Consider the following 17,314-nt stretch of genomic DNA (forward strand, 5'->3'; position numbering starts at 1 on the left):
CAGAGTCCTGGGATCGAGTCCCGCATCAGGCTCTCTGCTCAGCGGGGAGCCTGCTTCCTCCTCTCTCTCTCTGCCTGCCTCTCCATCTACTTGTGATTTCTCTCTGTCAAATAAATAAATAAAATCCTTAAAAAAAAAAAAACAACTCAACCCCATATGACCCCAGTGGAAAATACATATGAATCAGATAGCATAAAAATAAAGCAATGCTCACTAAAGAATGACCTTTTAAATTATAGCTTATTGTTCTGTCACAATTATGATTTAGGTAGGTACTTATCTTCCTTTAATAGATGGATAAGGTGTTATGACATACTAAATACATAACTATGCAATTTTCATTTGTGCTTACATATGGGCTCATATACAATTAAATCTCCTAATAGTAAATAAAATTGTAAATAAAATTTGGCATTTAAACACATTATCTAATTTATTTTTAATGCAAAGCAAAGCAAAACTAAGATAATTAAATCATACTGATACTATTTGAAAGAACTGGACATTTGTCATCTCCCTGCTACAGTTCTTCCATGCATTTTGCTCAAAAGAACAACCTGAAGTTCAAAATCTGAGATTCAAAGAATTTGAAAGTCCAAATTTCCAAAAGGAAAAAATAGCAAAAAAAAAAAAAATCTTTACTAAATGAAAGAAACATAAAATTTAGCTCAGCAGGGCTTCTATACACCCAAGGACAATGTAGATGTGTAGACACAATCTTTTGAAAAGAAAATTTCTTCCTGGTCTTTCTTGTGATTCTGGCATAATAAAACTTACATGAAACAAAATGTTATAATTATTTGTTAATATTTTAAAAATATATTAGGAAACCCTTGCCATTGTTCTTAGAACATCTCATAAATAGAAGTTTTCATTTCTCCAAGTATTTTGTTCTTAAATAAGAATATTACATATTTTAAGTCAACATTCAGATTTTTATTTATTTATTTTTTTAAAAGATTTTATTTATTTATTTGACAGAGAGAGATCACAAGTAGGCAGAGAAGCAGGCAGAGAAGGGGGTGAAGCAGGCTCCCCACTGAGCAGAGACCCCGATGTGGGGCTCGATCCCAGGACCCCGGGGCAATGACCTGAGCTGAAAGCAGAGGCCTTAACCCACTGAGCTACCCAGGCACCCCAGCATTCAGATTTTTAGATAAGAATTCATAAAATGAAAATACAACCCAGTATTGTAGTAAATAGATAATTCCATTTATATAGGAATTGTCCTCAAGGGCTAGACAGAGTGGGGAGGAAGATAAACAAACCTGAGAGTAGGCCTAAGAAGAGAGGATATAAGCAAGCTTAATATTAATGTATTCAATATAACTCTTCATCTGAATAAAAATCTTTTATAAATGGTAAGAGAATTTGTTCTCACTTCAAGTAAGAACTCAGAGATGAAGATAACATAGTTCCAGTCCTGGAGGAGTTATCAATAAGAGGTAAATAAGCCTAACAGTGGAGAAGATGATGATTCATAATTATCCCCTAGGAGGACAGATCAGGAAGTGAAGCAATCTTTCTGTGATAAAGAGGCCTACCTTGGTGAGTGAACACAGCAGGCCCCATAAACAGCAGGCCTCAATGAAGCCAACTGGAGAGAAGTGAGAGAGGAGTATAAAAGCCTCACTTGGGGTGAAATGTGGGGCTGTGGCAGGGAACAGCATGGGTTTGCTGCTGTTTGTTGTGGGAAGCCCAGGGAGAAAAGGAGGAAGGATGTTATATCCACTGTACCACATATCTAGTACCTCTCCTTCAACTCCGTAAGTATATTCCTGATAGGATCTTGCTTTGGGGAGATGGCAGCCTACATCTAGTGATTGAATGTTTGAGTGCAAAACTTATTGAAGGGTAGAGATGGAAGTGTAAAGGAGCAGGGTAAGTGGCTGATGAGGAACAGCTAGGCTGTCTTAGAACTCCGTGAAAAAGCTAGAATCTAGGTTAAGATTTTCTGGGGTAAAACTAGACCTACTGGGACGCCTGGGTGCCTCAGTTGGTTAAGCGGCTGCCTTTGGCTCAGGTCATGATCCCAGCGTCCTGGGATCGAGTCCCACATCGGGCTCCTTGCTCTGCGGGGAGCCTGCTTCTCCCTCTGACTCTGCCTTCCACTCTGTCTGCCTGTGCTTGCTCTCGCTCACTCTCTTTCTGACAAATAAATAAATAAAATCTTTAAAAACAAAAAACAAAACTAGACCTACTGATGGTTTGGGCTCATCTGCAAGAATACATGTATCCTGGGGCGCCTGGGTGGCTCAGTGGGTTAAGCCGCTGCCTTCGGCTCAGGTCATGATCTCAGGGTCCTGGGATCGAGTCCCACATCGGGCTCTCTGCTCAGCGGGGAGCCTGTTTCCCTCTCTCTCTCTCTGCCTGCCTCTCCATCTACTTGTGATTTCTCTCTGTCAAATAAATAAATAAAATCTTAAAAAAAAAAAAAAATTTAAAGAATACATGTATCCTGGACAACCTTGTCTTTGGAGCCACTGTACCAGAAATAAATGTACTCTGGCAAATGATCATCTCCTGGCAATTGTGTTGATTACCTACCTTAGGCCAGAGCTACTTTCTGGTGACATCCAAAGAACAACGTACTAAGAAGGAAAGGACTGACTGTATTATACACGTTGGTAGGATGGGTTGGACCCAATAAGGTGATTTTTAGTCTTTGATTCGAATGTTGAAGGATGTTTTACAGCAAAGAAACTTAGCAGTTTCCTTTCTTTTTTCTTCAAATATTCTATTTATTTATTTGTCAGAGAGACAGAGAGTGCACAAGCAGGAGGAGCAGCAGGCAGGGGGAGAAGTGGGCTCCATGCTGAGCAAGGATCCTGATGTGGGAATAGATCCCAGGACCCTGGGATCATGACCTGAGCCAAAGGCAAACACCTAACCGACTGGGCCACCCAGGTGTCCCAAAACGTAGCAGTTTCCAATCCCAAGAACCATGAAGTGCTGGAACAAAAGTGGAAGCTTAGCTGTTTTGGGGAGAACTTATGTTCTTAATGGTATTACTCCAAAATCATTGAACAAACATTTAATAGATGTCAATCATGTACCAGACACAATGACTTTCTTTCCAAAGTAACATATTTCATGATGGAAATTAGGCCTTTCAATAGCAAGAATGGGAAGAAAAAAGTAGAAAAACAAAGGACCAAACAGAGATACCAACAGTATCTCTAACATGAACTTGCTGAGAAGTCTTAAAGAAGAATGTGGGTTGAAGTCAGGGATTTTCAGGGGTGCACAGGTGATTTACTTGGGTGGGATATATTAAAAATTAGTATTCATATTCTTTTTGGTCTAAAAAACAAAAAGTTAGGGTGCCTGGGTGGCTCAGTTGTTAAGTGTCTGCTTTCAGCTCAGGTCATGATCCCATGGTCCTGAGATCAAGCCCCGCATTGGGCTCCCTGCTCAGCAGGAGGCCTGCTTCTCCCTCTCACACTCCTCCTGCTTGTGTTCCCTCTCTCGCTGTCTCTGTCTCTGTCAAATAAATAAATTAAATCTTTAAAAAAAAAATTTTAAACCCCAAAAGGTTAACAATGGTAATATTTAATATAGGAACAAAGAATAATAAAAATATATTAGATATGTATTTACATGGAGATATGAACAAAAGTTTTAATGCATATGTTACCAAATAAAAAAATAAGGCAGCGATTAGATTACCTGATTTCTAAAATCATTATGCTCTAAAGTTCTGATTTTATATTATTCAAAGTACTTTAGTTTATCTTAAACTATGTTTAAAAATCCTACCATATCTATAACATAAACTTCCCCATATACAACAAAATTTAATTTTACAATGATATGAAAAAGTAAACCTTTCATTATTTAAATGCATCCTAACCCTACCAACACACTCTTCTTACCTGATGAAGCAGGTTCTCTTTGCATTATATGATGCCAGCTGGCATGACCCTTTCTTCCTCTTAGCTCACTCAAGAGACTGGCAAAATGATTCTCTGAGAGCCCTATGTTGATGAGATTAACAAAACCTTAAAGTCTGGATTCCTTCTAGCAAAATTTTCAGAATTCTTTAAATTTTACTAATTTGCACACTGACTGGTTGGTTTAGTTTGTTGATAACCATATATACATACATATATATCTAGGTATGTATGTAGACATATATGTATATATAGTCCCTCAAAATCCTCATTTATAAAAAAAATTTAGATAAAACACTGTCATAAAGCTAAACTATTTAAGGGATGGATTTATGAACTAAACATTCAAGTAATGGCATTGTATAGTTGGTATAAAAGCTACTCACTTTTTGTGTCCAGATGATAGAAGTTAAGAGTCTTGCTGTGCATTGTAGTATGAGTAAATAGATCACAAAGAAGTTGGCTGAAAAACAGTCCATTAAAATGACAGCTTCCATAATAATGCAAATATACTTAACACTACTAAGCTGTGTGTTCAGAAATGATTAAGATGGTGGGGGCACCTGGATGGCTCAGTCAGTTAAGCATCTGCTTTTGGCTCAGGTCATGATCCCAGGGTCCTGGGATTGAGCTCACACTGGGTTCCCTGCTCAGTGGGGGACCTGCTCCCCTCGCTCTCTCTGCTCTTCTCCCAGCTTATGCTCTCTCAAATAAATAAGTAAATAAATAAATACATAAGTCTTTTAAAAAATAGAAAAACAATTAAGATGGTCAATTTTGTTTTATGACAGTAAAAAACCACAATGACTGAAATAATATATCAGTTTAAAATGAATATTTCTAATCATAATTTTTACCACTTTCCAGTCTTATTTTTTAATATCTAAGTATCTCTGATAAAAGTTTTCTTCACCTTCCCTCTATCCTGAAGCTTTCCATATTAAGAAACAACACAGAGCAGCAAAAAAATTTAAGACAGAGGTGCCTGGGTGGCTCAGTGGGTTAAATTCTCTGCCTTCAGCTCAGGTCATGATCCCAGGGTCCTGGAATCAAGCTCTGCATCCGGCTCTCTGCTCAGCAGGGAGCCTGCTTCCCTTCCTCTCTCTCTGCCTGCCTCTCTGCCTACTTGTGATCTGTCTGTCAAATAAATAAATAAAATCTTTAAAAAAAGTTTAAGACAGAAGAATAATTTGAAACAGTATTTTCACATGAAATGTGAAATATCTTAGGCATTACTGTATTACTGTAGGTAGACACAAATAATTAATGCCATTCTTGCAAATTGTAGTTTCAAAGAGTAAATCATGCCTCACTGGATGGTCATATGTAAACAAGTATAAGCAATTATAGTACTCTTCCCTCATTTTGACCAATCTTTGCTTGTAAATAATGACACAATGAAAAAAGAGAAATATTAATTTTCTACTGTTCCTTGTCTCAAGCTGTTTCTCTTTGATTCATAGAACGTAAAGAAGAGGATAAAAAGTTAGCAAATATGTCCAAAAACATCCAAAAAGATGCTGTTTCCTTTTTTTTTTTTTTTTAAGATTTTGTTTATCTGACAGACAGAGATCGCAAATAGGCAGAGAGAGAGAGAGAAGCAGGCCCCCCGCTGAGCACAGAGCCCATGAGAGGCTAGATCCCAGGACTCTGGGATCATGACACCAGCGGAAGGCAGAGGCTTTAACCCACTGAGTCACCTAGGCGCCCCAAGATGCTAAGTTTCTAATTATGAAAGAAAACAACATAGCCTCATTCAAGGAAGCAAACAGTATATAATTTTTTAAATCCCTCATTATTCTCTTCTCTAAACTCCCCCTTCTAGAGGCAGTCACTGTTAAAGTTGTTAGGTATGCTTTTAGATGTTTTCTATGTTTATATCAAAACACATTTCTTTACATGAATAACATAACATTGTAAGGTTGTATAACTTATTTTTTAACCTATTATATAGTAAATATTCTCCCAAACCAGTACATATTAACCAAACCCTTCTGATGAATGTTTAGGTTATTTCCAATTTTTCAGTAAAACTAATGCTGCATTGAACATCTTTGTTCATATATCTTTGCATTCTTAGGCAGTTTTGTAGGATAAATGCTTGTAAGTGGAACTGCTGCCTCAAAAGATATACAAGTTTTAAAAACATACAAATTTAAAATATGTTAAATTTATTAAAATCGCTAAAATACTTCTCAAAAAGTACTAGTTTGTATTTCTATGGGTACTGTATGAGAGTTACAAAAAGGAGTGTGCAAATTGTTGGTAAAGTGTGTCTTTAAGTTAGTCTTCTAATAGTTTTTGATATAAACATCTATTTTTATTTTATTTTAACTCATGAAGTAGGTGGGTAGGGCATTCTGGGTACTTGGTCTGGGAATTGAAACTCATCATCCTCCTCTCCTCCGGATTAGTGCTATGAACTAAACAAATTAGTTAAATAGCTATTGTTATTTGCCTGAAAAGAGAGAGATATTTTGAAACAAAGATACATTAAGTATCTTCATTTTCCTTTTAGATCTCAGATTTCCTCTATGTACTATCTGACGTCCATCTCTTTAATACCATGTTTTGTAGAGATTTCAACACAGGATGACAAAATTTACTAGTCTTTATGCACTTGAACCTTTATCAAACATGTGGTTGCTAATTCATTCCTAATAGCACAATCTGGCTTTTTCTTGGAGAAAAATGCCTTTTCTAAACCTCTTATTCTAGAATAAATATTACCATACAACTATCACCTCATATTAACATATTTTAGAGTCTACAAACCTCTTTCACAAATATTGTTCCATTTTGCTTTTCACAACCAGTTGTGGTGACTGGAAGGATAGTATTATTTCCACTTAATAGATGAAACAAGGATCATGAAGTAGTAGAACTGAGACTAGCAGGGTATTGAACTTTCCACAGCCCGCTACTGCCTCTTGCATTTGTATAAGGACAGCATATTCCTTTTGCAGAAATTTTATTCCAGGGGCACCTGGGTGGCTCAGTGGGTGAAAGCCTCTGCCTTTTGCTCAGGTAATGATCTCAGGGTCCTGGGATCCAGCCCCACAAAGGGCTCTCTGCTCAGCAGACAGCCTGCTTCCCCCTCCCCCCCAACCCCCACCTGCCCCTCTGCCTCCTTGTGATCTCTGTCAAATAAATAAATATTAAAAAAGAAAAGAAAAGAAAAGAAACTTTATTCCATAGTGGCTAACATTCACTTCCTAAGTTCCCTTTAGAACAAGGTAAAATAAAATTTATAAAGGGGGAAGGAACCCTGCAAAAAAGGAAACTATCTTTTTTCTTTTTGTTAATTTTACTACCTTTCTCAAAGAAGTCATTCTTTCAGAATGACTGTACCTAAACACATATTCTGTGGCATTGTTTTTTTTTTTTTTTTAATTTATTTATTTATTTGACAGAGCTCACAAGTAGGCAGAGAGAAGGGCAGAGAGAGAGAGAGAGGAGGAAGCAGACTCCCTGCTGAGCAGAGAGCCCGATGTGGGACTGGATCCCAGGACCCTGAGATCATGACCTGAGCCGAAGGCAGCGGCTTAACCCACTGAGCCACCCAGGCGCCCCATATTCTGTGGCATTGTAAAAAATATGTGTGAACAATTCTAAGACAAGGACAATATAAAACTATAACCTCAGGGTGCCTGGGTAGCTGCCAGATAAGCAACTGACTCTTGATTTCATCTGGTCATGATCTCAGGGTCCTGAGTTCAAGCCCCAACTCGGGCTCCATGTTTAGCATAGAATCTGTTTGTCTCTCTCCCTCTGTTCCTCCCCCTACTTGCACTCTCTCTTTCTCATAAATAAACAAATAAACAAACCAACAAATAAATATTTTAAAAACCCTATAACTTCAGTTCTGTAAGCAGATTATATTAAATGCTGGTCACACAATATATGTTTAATTGTACTTCTTATTCATATTCACCTTATTTCTTATTTGTATTTATCTTATGTAGATTTCATTACATTTTTTCCTTACAACTAGCCATAATGTCACAGGACTAATCTATTTCAGATTTTCTTACTTTCTTATTATAAAGGTAACTACTGGTCAGCAGCTGGCCAACCTACAAATAAGGTGGTTTTATAAAGAAATGAGTCTTGTAATTTTGAAAAAATGATTATTTTAAAAAAATTGTTTTCTTTTTTTGATACATACTGTCATTAATAGCCAATTTCAATTTCTTCTTAACATTAAGATGGTATAGGGGCGCCTGGGTGGCTCAGTGGGTTAAAGCCTCTACCTTTGGCTCAGGTCATGATCCCCAGGGTCCTGGGATCGAGTCCCACATCGGGCTCCCTGCTCAGCAGGGAGCTTGCTTCCTCCTCTCTCTCTCTCTCTCTGCCTGCCTGCTTGTGATCTCTGTCAAATAAATACATTTTAAAAACAAAAAACAAAAAACAAACAAAAAAAAACATTAGGATGGTATAAATAAATAAAATCTTCAAAAAAAAATTAGGATGATAATTTCTTGTGTTTCATTAAGGTGTAGAGAAAGATCTGAGCATTCTCCCTACCTTTTCTGATCTTTGTCTTCAAGAGGGCCATCTCCATGCTGTTGAGCAAATACTGGGCTGAGTGTCTGGAGAACTGGACTCTTACATTGGCTGTATACTGAGTGTAAACTAGGGCAATTTATTTTTCCTGGGCTTTAATGTCCTCATTTCTAAAATGAGGGGGAGTGTTCGTTCTAGACTATCATTCCAAGGGTCCATTTTAGCTCCAGCAATAGCACTGTAAAGCCTATTAACCCACATTTGTTGAGACGGGGCAATTAGGGTCCAGACGACGTTGTGGGAATAATTTATGGATACTTAAATAATGTCTTATCTTATGGGACGAAAAAGTTTCAACAGTGATTAAGTACTAACAAGCCCTAAGCCCCAAATCAGGAAGCATCCTGTGACGTGATTCAGGCCACCAGGACTTGAGACATGTAGGACACATCAGGCCACTTGAGGTCTTATTAGGTAACTATTTCCGTGCCCCAATGCCTAGTAATCCTAGGAGTGAAAGCAGAGTACCTAAATATTACACTATATACTGCTTAAAAACATGACAAAAGAAAAACGACGTTAAACAAGCATTTACGGAGAAAATAGATACCAAAAAAGCGTGAATTTCTCCAGTAAGTGCAACTCAATTCCTCTATTTTCCTACATAAACCTAGGCCTCGGGTGTTTGTGCTGGCCCAGGGGAAAGTTTTTCTAGCAGTCTCCGAAATATTGCTGGTGGAATGGAGAACAGTTTTAGAGTATTTATATCATTCAAATCCGCTCCTAAAGAAATTCTCCACGGGCGAGCCAGCGGGCATCTGAACATAGGTGGCCCCTCGCGCGGCAGTCCGCTCGGTTCGGGCCTGCAAAGCGGCTGACGGTAGTCGCCGTGGCTAGGCAACGGTCGGAGCTTTCCCCTCGGCATCAGCCCCGCCTCTGGAAGTGCTTCCACCTCCCGGCGCCTGGAATCTCCTCCCCTCATTGGCCAGCGACCTGCCAGAGGTGGGCGGGGGAAATGCGTCAAACAATGAGCTCATTTCCGGCCAGGGAGCGCGCGGGTTGATTCGTCCTTCCTCAGCCGCGGGTGCTCGCAGCTCGGAAATGGCGGGTAAGTTCCCGGGAAAAGTTTACCAAGGGGAGGGGGCGGGTAGGTTTGGGAAAGAACGCCGAGACCGTGGTGACAGTGCCCGCCTGGAACTTTCCGGCTCCAGCCTGGGTTCCAGAGGGCTTGCTTCAGCCTGAAGGGACGGAACTCTCAGCACAGCTCCCTGTTGGCCGAGGTTCGTGCCCCCGCCCCCAACTACTCGGGGTTCTGTGCCTTCTGCGGGGAGCTCGGCCCCTGCGGAGGGCCGAAGCAGCCCGGGGGAAGAGTCGCGGTTTGGCTTGGAAGGTGCCGGATGCCTTGAGGCCTGTTGATCTTCTCGTTTCTCTTTTTGCACCGCTGCCTCAGCCGCAGTAGTTTGGTTCTGTTCCCGCCAGCTGATTTTAATGTTCGGGTCGCCGTCCTCTTCCAGGTCTCCCTCCACCTTCCACTACAGTCAACTTCTGAGCTAGCGCATTGCTTGCTGCCTTGCCCTGCACTAGGCTCTCCCTTGAACCTGGACTTCGCAGTCGGCTTTTTAATCTCTGGCGCTTTAATATTCCTAGGATGGACTTAGGTTTTCTTTGAGAGAGATCGTTCTCGCATGCTTCCTTCATCTAAACTTCTCATAGTACTTTATACTATAATTTTCATGTTCATTCTCTTTTTTTTGTCTCTTCAGTTTTCAGCATTTAGTAATGAATAATTGCTGTTTTGTACGTGTATTAAGATTATTTTGGTGTGAGTATATACTTTTTCCCAGTTACATACCTTTTGGAGTGAAGGACCGTTTCTACTTTTATCTTTCCGCAGTGCCTTCATAGTAGTCTTTTTTTTAAAAGATTTTATTTATTTATTTGACAAGACAGATCACAAGTAGGCAGAGAGAGAGGGGGAAGCAGGCTCCCCGCTGAGCAGAGAGGCCGATGTGATGCAGGGCTCCATCCCAGGACCCTGGGGATCATGACCTGAGCTGAAGGCTTAACCCACTGAGCCACCCAGGCGCCTTTCATAGTAGTCTTACTACACTTCTATGGATGGGCTGCGAAGACAGGCTATCACGTGAGCTCTACAGATAAAGAAGAAGAATTCTACCAGATAGTGACTGTGGGATCTTAGGGGTACACTAGTGCATAAAAGAGGGAGAACATACGTGTATGGTGTACATATAGTAAGAATTACAACTAAATTTGAATCTCTGCCTCACCACTCAAAAGTTGGGTGCACTTAAGCAATTAAACCTCTTTCTTTCTTAATTTCTTTTTTTTTTTTTTTAAGATTTTATTTATTTTTTTTTTACAGACATCACAAGTAGGCAGAGAGGCAGGCAGAGAGAGTGAGAGGGAAGCAGGCTCTCTGCTGAGCAGAGAGCCTGATGCGGGACTCGATCCCAGGACCCTGAGATCACAACCTGAGCCCAAGGCAGCGGCTTAAACCACTGGGCCACCCAGGTGCCCCTAAACCTTCTTCTAAGCCTGAGCGTTTTAGTATGAAACAGGGCCAACATAGTATTTACTTGTCTCATAGGGTGTGGGGATTAAGCCAGTGTGTGATTTCACAAGTTAAATTTTGTTGCATACGTCATATATAATTCCTTAAATGGGTTCTTTTATCTCAATTTTATAAATTAGGGTCAGAGGAGTCAAGTAATGTGCTTTAGTTCTAGTTCACAGATCTGATTTCATTTCAGGAATTCTGACAATAGACTTAATCTATACTGCCTCAGATGTTCCCTATTTTCTGTGTATGTGTATTTTTTTAAACCTTTTATTAAAGTTTATGGCATGTCATTGTACCTTTCGTTTCTTCTGTTTATGACTTCTTTTTCCTGAATTTTTATGTTCATTTTGTCAGATTTATTGTCATCTTTGCTTGAAAGTTTACCTGGATTGCTTCCATTTTAGTTATTTATTACATATGTCGATGGGTAGCAGCCACATTGTAGTAAAATCATTTGGTTGCTGATAGCCCATCGTTTATGACTTTGTACAAATATGGTTAAAAAACCCTTTTTTTTAAAATGCAGTGAAAATTTTCTTTCCTAACGCTGTCCCCACTCCTTCTCTCTTATCCCAGAGATAACCACAGTTACCAGTTTCTTGTGTGTTCCTCCTGAGATAATCTCTGCATTATCAGTTGATAGTTTTTTAATGGTTGATCTGAAGTACTCTGGGTAGAAATTTTCCAGTATTAGAGATAAAATGCTATTGTAATTATCAAAGGGTGTTCTCACCTTGTGTATTGGTGGAGCAGTGGCACCCTTTTATATTTTAAAAAACTGCTTAGATAGAAATCCTAGCAGGTAATATTCATTACTATTAAATAGAGAAATGTCAGTAGTCATGTTAATTTTAAGATTTACTTATTTATGTAAAGCAAGCCTAGTTCATAAGCCTTTGGCAAAAATGATGTTTTTCCTGTTTTATAATGGGGCAGTCATACTCTATATTTGTTTAGGATTATGTGGAGAATGACCTGTGCTTTTATAGTTTGTTGCTTTTATGATCTATTAGCATGTTTTAAATCTTCTGTTTATTCCACTTCTAATAAGAACCCTCTTTGTAGGTTTGACTATTTAAACCATTTCCAACAAGACCTTTTAAAAACTTTCCCTTAGGATTTGGTGCTATGGAGAAATTTTTGGTTGAGTACAAGAGTGCAGTGGAGAAGAAACTGGCAGAGTACAAATGTAACACCAACACAGCAATTGAACTAAAATTAGGTATGTATGCTATTTCTCAGTGGTGTTATGTATGTATTGTGTGTTCATATATAATCTTTTTTAAAAGTTTGAAGTAGAATTTTATGTAAGAGCAGTTCATGTAAATGTATAGTTTTCTGCATGCATTGAACACATTCAGATTTTATTCAGTATTCATTTATGTCATGGAGTGGGTAGATGTTTGGCAGAGTTTACATGTAGGAAGTACAGCATGTTAAGTGTTCTCAGGCTCTTTAAAGTATTTACCTTTATGCTTTTGCTTATAAAAATGGTAGGCAGTAGTGTTGGTGGGGATGTGGAAAGACACTCATTGCTGATGGGAATGTAAAATGATGCAACTACTTTGGAAAACAGTTTGGTATGTTCTTAAAAAGTTTAATGAACTGTATGATCCAGAAGATCTACTCTGAGGGATCTACTCAAGAGAAATGAAAACATATGTCTGTACAAAAATTAGTACATGAATAGTCATAGCAGCATTATTCATAGTGGCCCAAAAAAGAAAAGAGCCCAGATCTCCATCATCTGGTAATAGAATAAACAAAGTATGATCTATCTGTATGATGGAATACTACTTGACAATAAAAAGGAATGAAGGTCTAATACATGCTATAACACGGGTGAACTCAAAAATATTCTAAGTGAAAGAAATCAGACGAGAAAACCCCCACATATACAGTATGATTCTATTTGTGTGAGATGTTTGGAATTGGAAAAGGCAAATCCAGAAGCAAGGTAGAATGGTAGTTGCCTGAGGCTGACTGAGAATAATGACTGCAAATGGGCATGAGATTTCTTTTGGGGACAATGGCAGTGTTTTAAAATTAGTTTGTGGCAATGGTCACACAATTCTAAATTTATTAAAAATTACTGAATTATATGCTTAAAAAAAGTAATTTTTGTGGTATGTAAATAATTCCTCAAGAAAGCTTTTCTTTTCTTTTCTTTTCTTTTTTTTTAAGATTTTATTTATTTACTTGAGAGAGAAAGCAAGTGAGAGAGCAAGCACGAGCAGAGGGAGAGGGAGAAGCAGACTCCCTGCTCATTAGGGAACCCAGTATGGGACTCCTCTCAGGACCCCAGGATCATAACCTGAGTCAAAGGCAGACGTCTGCTTAACCAGCTGAGCTCCCAGGCTCAATAAAGCTATTTAAAAAAATAGTTATATGCACATGAATATTGGTTCCATCATTCTATGGCTGAGTTTCCTTATCTTATAATGAAGTTAATAGTACTTACTTTTATAGTGGCTATAAAGATTATATGTAAGGTTAAGTACAAGTTAAGTGCATAAACAGGTTGACTTCTAGAAATTCTCAATAAGTGTTAGCTTCTGCTGATTAAAATAATACAAACATAACAAAAATATAAAGAAGGTGACAAAGAAGGTACCCCTCACTACAGAGAGAATACTTATGTAGATTTTTTTTGTATGCATGCATAAACTTACTTTCCCAAAACCAGGATCCTGTTTAAGGCTGTGCACGTACCTGTTTTCCATAGTGGCTACTTCATTTTGTATTTCCATCAACAGTGCACATAGGTTCCAATTTCTCTACATTCTTGCCAACACTTGTTATTGTCTGTCGATTTTTTACTGTATTATTTAAACTATTTTTTAATTTGACAATGAAAACTGATTTTTAATTCTAAGAAAAGTATATGCTTTATATCTAAGAGAATCAGCTCCCCTCACCCTTTTTAAGATTTTATTTCTTTATTTGACAGAGAGCACAAGCAGGGGGAGAGGGAGAAGCAGGCTCCTAGCTAAGTAGGGAGCTGGATGCGGTGCTTGATCCCAGGACGCTGGGATCATGACCTGAGCTAAAGGCAGATACTTAACCAATTGAGCCACCCAGGCACCCTGAATCAGCCCTTATTTTATCATATATGCAAATAAGAGTTTTTGTTTTATGTTTAACAAAAAGGCCCTCTCTACTTTAAGATTATAAAGCAGTTTATCTATTGTTTCTCTAATATTTTTTGGATTTTTTTTTCTTTTTTAAGTCAAAAAAAATTTTTTTTTTTAAAGATTTTATTTATTTATTTGACAGAGAGAAATCACAAGTAGATGGAGAGGCAGGCAGAGAGAGAGGAAGGGAAGCAGGCTCCCCGCTGAGCAGAGAGCCGGATGCGGGACTCGATCCCAGGACCCTGAGATCATGACCTGAGCCGAAGGCAGCGGCTTAACCCACTGAGCCACCCAGGCGCCCTTTAAGTCAAAATTTTTGAATCTAACTTGGTGTAACACATGACGTTACATGTGTTACATGTTACCAAAGCTTTGCTTTCTTGGATGAATTAGCCAATTATCCACCTGCCAGTATAAATTGTCCTTTCATTAATGATTTAAAATTTCTCTTTAATCATATTAAAGTATCATATATATACTTGAGCTGGCTTTTGGGACTTTTTTTTTTTGTCCCTGAGCCATTAGTGTACCATTACAATAAATGTTATAATTATATGTAATTATATGGTGTGACTAGGTCCCCACTTGTTACTATTTAGGAGTTTTCCTAGTTTTCTCTAATGTTTGTTCTTCTAGATGAACATTTTATCAAGTTTGAAAAAGATTTTTTTGTTAATTTTTTTTTAACTTGAGATTCTATTAAATCAGGTTTAATTTAGGGGGAATCAAAATCCTTACATTATTGAGTCTTTCTAATAGCAAGAATATTTTTCTATTTATTCAGGTCTTTTTTATGTCCATCTTTTTTAAGAGTTTTAAACTTTATATATATATGAGAAACATTTCTTACTGAGTTTATATCTAGGTATTTCATCTATGTTATTGCTATTGTAAATGAAATTATTCTATTATGGTTTTCACCTTTATTAATAGTGTGTGAGAAAACTGTGGAAGATAATTTTTAATATATATTTTTTCCCTGCCTCAAAATTCAGGTTACTTTGTAACTCAAGTTCTACATATACATGACAGAACCCAAACTGACTGGGTTACTTCGTCTTTCTAATCCTTTATAGTTGTAGTAATAACTTGCTTCCTCAAGCCAACCTTCCTTCTTCCCTCCTTTTTATTTCCAGTCCTCCTATCCCAACTCCCTCCCTTCCACCTTCTCTGGACAAATGTTTATTGAAACTTACTATATGATAGGCCAATGTGCTTGGAACATGGGGTAACTTGAACTCTTGACTGCGTATCTATAATTCCACTAAGGTGTATCCCAAGATTTTTCCTCTAACAGAGGCTGTTTTCACTTTGTGTGTGAGGGATTGACAGACACACTTTTTTCACAGAAATTTTGTGCTTTGAGGTAGGTTACTGTAGAAAGAGTGAATCTTTTTTTCTATATCACTTTAACTATTTTTAAGTGTACAGTTCAGTACATTAATTGCATTCACAATTTCCAAAATTTTGTATTTCCAAAATTTTTTCATCACCTCAAACAGAAACTTTGTACCTGTTAAGCAATAAATCCTCATTCACTTTTCCCCTCCAGTCCTTGGTAATCCCTAATTTACTTTTCTATCTCTATGGATTTACTTGTTCTAGATATTTTAAGTGGCATCACAACAGTATTTGTCCTTTTGTGTGTGGCATATTTCACTAAGCATAATGCTTTCAGCTTATTTCACGTAGCAAATATTTCATGTTGTAGAGCTATCAGGATTTCATTCCTGTCTGTGGCTGAATAATACTCCATTGTGTATTTATACCACATTTTGTTTATTCATCTGTTGATGGATATTCGGGTCTTTTCTACCTTTCACAATTGTGAATAATGCTACTGTGGACAAGTATATGGCTATCTGTTTGAATCCTGTTTTCAATTCTTTTAGTATATAGCTAAGAATAGAATTACTGAGTGTATATTAATTCTATGTTTAACATTTTGAGAAACTGCCAAATTGTCTTACATAGTAGCTGTACCCTTTTACAGTCTCACCAGCCATGTCAACGTTCCAGTTTCACCACATCATTGTCAGTGCTTGTTATTTTTTTTTATTATTATTATAGACTTCCTAGTAGATGTAAAATGATATCTTACTGTGATTTTGATTTGCATTGGCCTAAAGAATAATGTTGAGCATCTTTTCATGTGCTTATTGACCATTTGTATATCTTCTTTATAAAAGTATCTATTCAAATCCTTTGCCTATTTTTTCATTAGGTTGTCCTTTGGGTTTTTTTGTTTTTTGTTTTTTAAAGATTATTTATTCATTTATATGACACAGAGTGAGAGAGCACAGTAGGGGGAGTGGCAGAGGGAGAGGGAGAAGCAGGCTCCCGCTGAGCAAGGAACCCAATGCGGGGCTCCATCCCAGGACCCTGAGATCATGACCCAAGCCAAAGGCAGAGGCTTAACCAACTGAGCCACCCAGGCACCCGTTTTTGTGGGTTTTTAAATATATTTTTAACACCTGATAATTTTACTGGCTTCTCTTACTTTTTGGGGAGTGGTTTGGGTTTTTTTTTTTTTTTTCAGGCCTACAACCATATCATCTGATCATTTTCACAAATTCACTTAGTTTTTGATACATGTGCCTTTTTGTTCTCTCTCTCTCTCTCTCTCTTTTTTTTTTTTTTTAAGTAGGCTCCACACCCAGTGTGGAGCCCAACACGGGCTTGAACTTACAACCCTGAGAACAAGACCTGACCTGAGATCAGGAGTTGGACGCTCAACCAACTCAGCCACCCAGTTGCCCCTGTTCTCTTTTCATACTGCATCGGGTAATACTTTCAGAACAGTGTTGGGGCGCCTGGGTGGCTCAGTAGGTTAAAGACTCTGCTTTATGCTCAAGTCATGATCCCAGGGTCCTGGGATCGAGCCCTGCATCGGGCTCTCTGCTCAGCCGGGAACCTGCTTCCTCCTCTCTCTCTGCCTGCTTCTCTGCTACTTGTGATAAAATCTTAAAAAAAAAAAAAAAAAAAAAAGAACAGTGTTAAATGAGGACATGGGTGCCTGGGTGGTTCAGTGGGTTAAGCCTCTGCCTTCAACTCAGGTCATGATCTCAGGGTCCTGGGATCGAGCCTCTCATCGGACTCTCTGCTCAGCAGGAACCCTGCTTCCCCCTCTCTCTCTGTCTTCCTCTCTGCCTGTTTATGATCTCTATCTGTCAAATAAATAAAATCTTTAAAAAAAAAAA

At 38.2% G+C, this 17,314-nt stretch overlaps 2 protein-coding genes across 3 annotated transcripts in view; one reads left to right on the forward strand and one right to left on the reverse strand.

The window, feature by feature from the left end:
- The window catches only part of SLC25A12 (solute carrier family 25 member 12), a 207,826-nt gene that overhangs the window by 117,388 nt on the left and 73,124 nt on the right, over window positions 1-17,314 (reverse strand). The gene's annotated exons all lie outside the window — the stretch shown is intronic.
- HAT1 (histone acetyltransferase 1) overlaps window positions 9,432-17,314 on the forward strand; it is a 64,781-nt gene continuing 56,898 nt past the window's right edge. Inside the window, exons 1-2 of one of the 2 annotated variants that reach the window (XM_059394162.1) lie at window positions 9,432-9,507; window positions 12,098-12,202. In XM_059394162.1, the coding sequence (XP_059250145.1) occupies window positions 9,501-9,507; window positions 12,098-12,202 (112 nt within the window). In that variant the 5' untranslated portion in view covers window positions 9,432-9,500. Of the gene's footprint in view, window positions 9,508-9,548; window positions 9,680-12,097; window positions 12,203-17,314 lie in introns of those variants that run through there. The other variant, XM_059394163.1, reaches the window with a different exon arrangement.

This window comes from Mustela nigripes, chromosome 3 (assembly GCF_022355385.1).
Source record: "Mustela nigripes isolate SB6536 chromosome 3, MUSNIG.SB6536, whole genome shotgun sequence".
In the NCBI taxonomy this organism is placed as follows: Eukaryota; Metazoa; Chordata; class Mammalia; order Carnivora; family Mustelidae; genus Mustela; species Mustela nigripes.